We start from the raw sequence: 9,315 nt of genomic DNA on the forward strand, positions 1-9,315 counted from the left end.
AGTTCCCCTCTCTCTCTGGTCTCTCTCTGTCCTCCCTCCCCTCTCTATCTGGTCTCTCTCTCTCTCCTCCCTCCCCTCTCTCTCTGGTCTCTCTCTCCTCCCTCCCCTCTCTCTCTGGTCCCTTCTAATGAGCCATCCACTCCCACATCCAGAGTAAAGTGCCTCTCTCCTCCTTCCTCTCCCCCTTCCAGCATGGAATCCTGGGAATCTCCATGTAGATGGTGATTCCTCCGGGGGGGGGATAGTGCTGCACTGAGAGAGCCCTGCCTAGTTACTTACCCAGTCGCTAAGAGTAACGAGTCCTGCCACAGGGAAGCATCTGCTCCTGCTGAGTGTAAATCACCCTGGTTCTTCGACTCTGGTCTCCAGAGTCCTGTTTCAGCCCCAGACCCTTGCCATACCGCCTATGCCCTTTGGTACTCCCAAGTCCCAGATCTGTTCAGTCACCAGCCCCTGGCCATGCTATTATTCAGTGTAAGTCTACGTGGGCAGTCAGACACTACATGTGCAGCAGATGTTGGCTGCAGCCAGCCAGTCAAGTAGCTGTGGGTTTGATTTACTGACTAGTGATTTCCGTTTGCTCTTTCACCAGCTGGAGTAGCGGATGGAGATTCACTCAAATTCTCCACTGGAGGCAGACATTAGCTAAAAAAAAAAAAGTACTTTTATTTAACTAGGCAAGTCTGTTAAGAACAAATTCTTATTTACAATGACGGCCTAGGAACAGTGGGTTACCTGCCCTGTTCAGGGGCAGAACGACAGATGTTTACCTTGTCAGGGATTCGATTGAGCAACCTTTCGGTTACTGGCCCAACGCTCTAACCTGCCGCCCCAAACTAATCACACATGTGTTTCTACTGAGAAAGTACACAGGGGATTTGTAATTGTGTTATACTCCAAGTGCACTCCATTTTCCTGATCCATTTTATCAGAGACACAATCAAAGACTTTTGTGTAAATCTGTCTGGTATTTAAATTGATTTAATGTACAATCTCCAAATAACCTTGAGATTAAGGAAAGTCTGTTCTGTGTGTGTGTGTGTGTGTGTGTGTGTGTGTGTGTGTGTGTGTGTGTGTGTGTGTGTGTGTGTGTGTGTGTGTGTGTGTATTAGTCGGTTCTTCTATCCTTGTGGGGACCTAAAATCCGTCTCAAGGATAGTTAAACAAAGAGCATGTCTCACGTCCCCATGAGGACAAAGGCTATTTTAAGGTTACAATTAGGGTTAGAATTAGGTTAGGTTTACGGGTTAAGGCTAGGGTAAGATTTAGGGTTAGGGGAAATATGATTTTAAATGGAAATACATACACAGAAAAACAAAATGTGTGTGTGTGTGTGTGTGTGTGTGTGTGTGTGTGTGTACTGTGTATGACTGAACCAGAACATGCCTCCTCCGTTCATATGTGTGATGGTAGGAAGTCATTTTTCTTTCCATTTCAGTTGAACCAAGACCAGCAGCTGATCTTTCCTGTCCCTTGGGACACAGAGAGATGACCTGGATAAGCCAGACACTTCCTGTCATTTCCCTCCAGGTATCTCTAGATATGAGTAATGAAACAAGGAAGAGGTAAGAAATCTCACTTACAGATGACTGCAACACCTTCTGGCCACATGTTCACAATTTCACACATCAACATAAAGACTTTATTTCCAAAACGCTACATCCACCAGTTTTTCCACATTTCTGTTTTTTTCATCAGAAATGATTGCTTATGGGTACCGTCATGTGTTTGTAAAGTATTACCGTTGCCAGATGTTTTATTTAAATGTTTTAGATGTGTATGAAAATGTGTTTTTTTGCTAAACGCTACATCTATTGTTTAGCCGGAATGGAATGTTTGCATTCTGTATATTTGACTGTGATATGTGGTTTTCTCACCTAGCTATTTTAAAGGGATACTTTGGGATTTTGGCAATGAGATCCTTTCTTTACTTCTCCAGAGTCAAAAGAACTTGTGGACACCATTTGTATGTCTCTGTTGTCTAGTATGAAGGAAGTTAGAGGTAGTTTCGCAAGACGATGCTAACGAGCATTAGGGCAATGACTGGAACTTAGCAATTGCGCTAGCGTTAGTTAGCAACATCCTTCAAACTGCACGCACTAGTCCCATTATCACAGTATACCTGGAGATATAATTGCTTGGTCACCTCACCTTGTTACCTGTACTTGATCTATTCCAAATCATTTATAAACATTGAATATAAATGACAGAAGACATGAGAAGTAAATCAGAAAGTGTGTTGGTTATGTTGCCAGTCTAAAGTACTATTTGTCAGTTTAAAGCAGTACTATTTGAGTCTAAAGCAGTACTATTTGTCAGTTTAAAGCAGTACTATTTGTCAGTTTAAAGCAGTACTATTTGTCAGTTTAAAGCAGTACTATGAGTCTAAAGCAGTACTATTTGTCAGTTTAAAGCAGTACTATTTGTCAGTTTAAAGCAGTACTATTTGTCAGTTTAAAGCAGTACTATGAGTCTAAAGCAGTACTATTTGTCAGTTTAAAGCAGTACTATTTACCAGTCTAAAGCAGTACTATGAGTCTAAAGCAGTACTATTTACCAGTCTAAAGCAGTACTATGAGTCTAAAGCAGTACTATTTGCCAGTCTAAAGCAGTACTATTTGCCAGTTTAAAGCAGCACTATGAGTCTAAAGCAGTACTATTTGTCAGTTTAAAGCAGTACTATTTGTCAGTTTAAAGCAGTACTATTTTCCAGTCTAAAGCAGTACTATGAGTCTAAAGCAGTACTATTTACCAGTCTAAAGCAGTACTATGAGTCTAAAGCAGTACTATTTGCCAGTCTAAAGCAGTACTATGAGTCTAAAGCAGTACTATTTGCCAGTCTAAAGCAGTACTATTTGAGTCTAAAGCAGTACTATTTGCCAGTCTAAAGCAGTACTATTTGCCAGTCTAAAGCAGTACTATTTGCCAGTCTAAAGCAGTACTATTTGCCAGTCTAAAGCAGTACTATGAGTCTAAAGCAGTACTATTTGCCAGTTTAAAGCAGCACTATGAGTCTAAAGCAGTACTATTTGTCAGTTTAAAGCAGTACTATTTGCCAGTCTAAAGCAGTACTATTTGCCAGTCTAAAGCAGTACTATTTACCAGTCTAAAGCAGTACTATTTGTCAGCCTAAAGCAGTACTATTTGTCAGTTTAAAGCAGTACTATTTGCCAGTCTGAAGCAGTACTATTTGCCAGTCTAAAGCAGTACTATTTGCCAGTTTAAAGCAGTACTATCTGACAGTCTAAATCTGTACTATTTTCCAGTCTAAATCTGTAGTATTTTCCAGTCTAAATCTGTAGAATTTTCCAGTCTAAATCTGTAGAATTTTCCAGTCTAAATCTGTAGAATTTTCCAGTCTAAATCTGTACTATTTGCCAGTCTAAATCTGTACTATTTGCCAGTCTAAATCTGTACTATTTGCCAGTCTAAATCTGTAGTATTTTCCAGTCTAAAGCAGTACTATTTACCAGTCTAAATCTGTACTATTTGCCAGTCTAAATCTGTACTATTTGCCAGTCTAAATCTGTACTATTTGCCAGTCTAAATCTGTACTATTTGCCAGTCTAAATCTGTACTATTTGCCAGTCTAAATCTGTAGTATTTTCCAGTCTAAAGCAGTACTATTTACCAGTCTAAATCTGTACTATTTGCCAGTCTAAATCTGTACTATTTGCCAGTCTAAATCTGTACTATTTGCCAGTCTAAATCTGTAGTATTTTCCAGTCTAAAGCAGTACTATTTACCAGTCTAAATCTGTACTATTTGCCAGTCTAAATCTGTACTATTTGCCAGTCTAAATCTGTAGTATTTTCCAGTCTAAAGCAGCACTTACAAATGTTAGTGTGAGATCTGTCTTGTAGCATGTGGAGGGGCGTGGCCACCAAGCACACAGGTGGCCATGGTCTGCTCATTAAGGGACATTCCGTTACTAATTGGGGTACTAATTGGTGTGAAAGAGTTTCTGCTCTAGTCCAGCTCTTTTAAAAGTATTCTATATATGTCTGTATCATACAGGTTATAGTATCTAAACTGTTATTGTATTGTTGTTTACTTGCTAAGTGTTTATTGGCTTAGTTTGACAAAGTGTTTTATATTAATACAAGTGTTTCCTGTCACCTGGTCTCTGCCAGGGTATATACTGTATACTCAGGTGTAGAGCTTTATGGAAGTGGAAGATGGCCGCCTGGCTCTGTGTGGGTTAGTTAGGGTTGTTCTGAGCCCTAAGGGGCTAGCCAGACTGATCTTCAGTCTTTATAGTCATTTGACTAGTTTAAAAAAATATATATATTATTTACTTTCAGCCTGATCCGGCATCTTGTTGGATGATTTGTATATTTTGTAAATACCTGCACCTCCTCCAAGAGCCTTAAAATAAAAACCCTGCACTGGGTCTTCATGTAACGGTTTTCTTCTGTGGACGAAGGATCGGACCAAAGCGCAGCGTGGTTAGAGTTCAACATGTTTAATAAAGACGATAACCGTCAACACTACAAAATAACAAAACAACAAATGTGGGGGGGGGGGGGGTTTAGTTTGTTAGTTTGTTAGTTTGTTAGTTTGTTAGTTTGTTATTGTACTTTGTGTTTTTTCGTCCTTTATTAAAAATCATTCATTCACACCACACTGTGCTTTGGTCGACTCAATACGACGATCGTGACAATCATTTGTAAAAAAAAAATGTTTTATGTTATGTTACATTTTAATGTGTAAAATCAAGCAGTACTGCTTTCTCTAAGAGTGAGGCAGATGTATAGCATTTTACAAAATAACATGATTATTTGTCTCTCTGAAATGAAACCATCAAGTGATGGATTTTGAACAAATAGATGTCTGTCATTGAACAACCCCATGCAATGATTAAATAGTGAGAAAAAAAAAACACCAATCTCTTTCTTAAGTTCTTTCAACACAAAAAGCTAATTTACCAACATTTCTGAAAATGGATATATAGCGTTTCGGAATTAAACTCTTCACCTGTAACACCAAACTAAATCAGCTAGCTTAGCGCTCCCTATGGGGGTATCTGTATACCAGTCAATTACAGGTGAGCACTGACCTGTCTTTATGACCACATGAAACAGCTCGTTAGGGTTTAAAGGTGACTGTTTTACTAGGCAACCATCTGTCCCTTGATATTAGAACTGAGGCAGTGGAGTCTGGAGACTGTGTGCAGTGAGAGGGAGGACGGGGGAGGGTGTCAGTGGAACAATAGTAGACTGACCAATCCCTCTCAGGCTCCATAATGAACGTCATGTCCACTCTTAAATACAGGTGTATTATACAGGTGTATTGTGTTTGGTGGGTTAATGTCTATGTGACATACAGGTGTATTTAAGACGTATGACAGAGCCTATCATCATACGATAGAGCTTGGTTGTAGATGCATGCAGCAGTGTGATGAAGAGGCAGAAGCTGAGCAGGTCTGGAGGGACAACACAGTCCAGGCTTTCTCCTCCCCTCCCTGGGCCTTGTCTGTTATATTTCTTAGAGTGAGAGTAGACCAGAAAGCAGCCCCTCAGACTAAGTAGAGGAAGTGCCTCTTTCCAAGAAGACAGGTAGACAGTAGAGAAACAGCTAATTGGAATACTGTGTGAGGGGGTTCAACTGTGTGAGGGGGTTCAACTGTGTGGGGGGGGGGGGTTCAACTGTGTGAGGGGGTTCAACTGTGTGGGGGGGTTCAACTGTGTGAGGGGGTTCAACTGTGTGGGGGGGTTCAACTGTGTGATGGGGTTCAACTGTGTGAGGGGGTTCAACTGTGTGGGGGGGGGGTTCAACTGTGTGGGGGGGGGGTTCAACTGTGTGAGGGGGTTCAACTGTGTGAGGGGGTTCAACTGTGTGGGGGGGTTCAACTGTGTGATGGGGTTCAACTGTGTGAGGGGGTTCAACTGTGTGAGGGGGGTTCAACTGTGTGATGGGGTTCAACTGTGTGAGGGGGTTCAACTGTGTGAGGGGGTTCAACTGTGTGATGGGGTTCAACTGTGTGAGGGGGTTCAACTGTGTGAGGGGGTTCAACTGTGTGAGGGGGTTCAACTGTGTGAGGGGGTTCAACTGTGTGGGGGGGTTCAACTGTGTGTGGGGGGGGTTCAACTGTGTGAGGGGGGGTTCAACTGTGTGAGGGGGTTCAACTGTGTGGGGGGGGTTCAACTGTGTGGGGGGGGGTTCAACTGTGTGAGGGGGGTTCAACTGTGTGGGGGGGTTCAACTGTGTGAGGGGGTTCAACAGGGGTTAAAGCCTGAGGAGCATGTATGATCTCATATGGTTGTAACATACATGACAGGGCTATGGTGCTATGGCCATCAATCAGCGGAGACAAAAAAGCTGAGATAGAAAAAATATATATATTGTAACCTTCATTCATACACCCACTGTTTCAAGTGACAACTGGTAGGAAACAATCCCAACTTGTACCTGACGCATCGTGTTTTCACTCTTAACTTCAAGTGCCCTTACTTTGTTATACACGACGTCAACTTGACCCTGACAACCGTTCACTATCGATGAAATACAAGCCCCAAAACACAGTTCACAATAGGTACTGTGTTAACCTAAGATATATGACCCTATCAAGTACACTGGGGTCAGGTTAAACATGATACCACAAGTGCCAATGACACTCTTGCTATTAGAGAGAACATCTCCTCATCCTCCTCCTCATCGTCCCCCCCCTCATCATCCTCCTCCTCATCTTCCTTTTTTTCGCAGAGAAAAGTCCCTGCCCACCACTCTTCTTCTCTCTCATAACCCCCCCCCACCCCCCCCCCCCCCCACCCCCCCTCCCTCTTTCTCTCTCTCCCCCTCTCCTTCTGGTTTCTGTGGTTGGCTTTAACTGGCCCATTGTTCTTCAATCCACGAGTTCCGGAGTCTCCGTTCACAGAGGGCCTCCCAACACTGGGCACCAGCCTGTACCTGTCCTTCACCTGCACACAAAAAGCACACCGGTGCTCCAGGAGACTAGAAGAAAGCTATGTCACAGAGGCTTTAGTTCTATAAGGAATGCTTCTGTCCTCTTTCATGTAAGCCTGAACACTCGTCACCAACGTACATTCTTTCAGAGGGAGATTTATTCACAAGAGAACAGTTTGTTCAGCCTTTTCTTCTCTCCTTTCACTCCACAGTAAAGAAGGTCCCGGTTCACGATCTTTCTTAACACAGCTGCTGTTCCCCGTCTACTAATCACTACAGTGGGGGCTCACGTGCAGAATCACCTGCAAGGCTTTTCCACAATGCCTGGGGGAGACCACTGTGACACAAATGACCCAATGAAGACCAGTTACATTTCGAGTGTGAGACAGGAGCCTCGGCTGTCAACGACCTATAGAAAATAGATACACCCACTGCTAAAAAAATCCCCAGCTCTCTCATCCTCTATCATCTTCTGAGGAGGAGGGGGAGGAGAGAAGAGGGGAGAGCGAGAAGAGCTGAGCTTTGTCCATCTGATCAGCCAGTCCCTTTCACCCAACACATGAAAAGTAATTAACCTAGTCTGGCCCAATGATGTGAGGAGATGGAAATGACCCCTGACCTCCAGAGGTCACACACAGAGGCGTCATGGTTCTGAAGAGATCACTCTGTATCTCTATAATGACAGACTGCCGGGTAGACTACACTCACAAGTAGAACCCTTTAAACAAAGACCAGTCCCCAGCCTCGGATTAAATAACCCCACCCTCCCCCAACCCACACACCCTGTGATGCTGTAACAACAACATCGTTGGTGGGGTGGACTGGCTACATTTGTGGATTCAGCTGGGCTGTTTTAGGAGAACCATAAACAACAAACAGAGTTGATGGTTAGCCTCCCCAGAGCACAAAGTCCCACCCTGACACCACACAGGAAGACAGGGGAATTTACCACCAAGGACAGTGGCCCAACTGTGAACTGAGAAGTGACCCCTAAGGAGGGGAATGGGGATCCCCCCCCCCCAAAAAAAAACAAGGCATCTTGTCTCAGAGCTGGAGACAGTAAACACAACCCTCTGCCTCCCTCTGTCCCGTCCTTCATCCATGTAGGCTACAGTAGTCTATCTGTAGATCTGATCTTTCAATTCTGGATGCTTGAGGTACCCACATTTTTCTGTGATTTTAACCTTTAAATTCTGCATCGCAAGTCCACAACACATATAGTTAACAGTATAAATTACACAACCTCTAGAGCAGTTTACAACTCATACCGTTTTCATTGCATCATTAGGCCGCTGGTTGGCATAGGGAAAATGTTAATTGCCTTCAAAGGCTCAGCGCAGAGGCTACTTACCACAGATGAAAATGACCGGTGTCACGTGCATGGCTTTATGGTCATCAGTCAATCAGTCCCCTTTGAAGTGTAGATTCAGACTGAAAATTGTACATAGACATAGCCTGGTATGAATCATTTTATTATACGTCAACTCAATTAATGAAGATCCGACGGAACGTTTTGATTCCACGCGTATTTAAAAAGAAAAACACTATGATAATCTAATACGGCATTAGAATGTATAGGTTCCAGGTTGGAAGGTTTACTGTAATATAACAACGTTATTCAACTGTAATAAATTATTTCAGAGAGAAAAAAAAATTCAAACTTACACCCTTTATATCAGTAGGTTTGATCCCCGTATTTTAAATCAAGTCGAATGCTGTGAGTCCCCCGGTTAAATAGAATGCGAGGTAGAGCAGAGTTAGCAGTGTGATCTGAAGTCTGGCGACCACTCTCCAAAGTTCTGTCCCGAGTCTCGTTTAAATGGAAACTCCGCAGCGGAGCTGCTTTCGTAGGAATGGACTCGCACTTCTGGCTACTCGAGATCTGATCACGTCTGACTGGTGGGTTGCATATGTTTATTGTAGTGTAATAACGTCAAAACAAAAATCCACTTATAAAACGGTTTAATCCTTGTGTGGTGTTCGTGTTTTTGTTATTTACCCAAATGTTCGCGGGTCTGATGGACGCACAACATTGTTGGGTTTATAAAACAATACAGCCATAACAATTTACGTAAAAATATTTCATACTTAATACTTAGTTAATATTTGGTTAATATTTGCCATTTACCTCTGCTAGATCACATTTATCAATAAAGGTGCAATTCATTTATTTTATTTTATAAAATGTGATTGTCGGTAAAAATCCATTATAAGCAAGACATGCGTGGAATAAATCACGTTTATCTTGAACAAATATAAATGAAACAAGGTTTTCATCTCTATTGATGGTTATTGCTTTGAACTGAACAAATTAGAAGGACAAATTTTACATACAGTATTTTATGGGTATGATAAATTAGCCCCATTGAACACAAATTAAGGCTGGTCTACACACCACACACCACATGA

At 42.4% G+C, this 9,315-nt stretch overlaps 1 protein-coding gene across 2 annotated transcripts in view; it reads right to left on the bottom strand.

The window, feature by feature from the left end:
- Positions 1 to 8,800, bottom strand: part of LOC110492626 (laminin subunit beta-2) — a 78,307-nt gene extending 69,507 nt beyond the window's left edge. Inside the window, exons 1-2 of one of the 2 annotated variants that reach the window (XM_090203850.1) lie at positions 8,572 to 8,800; positions 8,258 to 8,337 (exon numbers count right to left, since the gene is read on the bottom strand). In XM_090203850.1, the coding sequence (XP_090059976.1) occupies positions 8,258 to 8,288 (31 nt within the window). In that variant the 5' untranslated portion in view covers positions 8,289 to 8,337; positions 8,572 to 8,800. The remainder of the gene's footprint in view (positions 1 to 8,257; positions 8,338 to 8,571) is intronic. The other variant, XM_090203851.1, reaches the window with a different exon arrangement.
- Positions 8,801 to 9,315: the final 515 nt, after the last annotated feature.

This window comes from Oncorhynchus mykiss, chromosome 16, assembly GCF_057628025.1.
Source record: "Oncorhynchus mykiss isolate SJ-2025 chromosome 16, ASM5762802v1, whole genome shotgun sequence".
Taxonomy (NCBI): Eukaryota; Metazoa; Chordata; class Actinopteri; order Salmoniformes; family Salmonidae; genus Oncorhynchus; species Oncorhynchus mykiss.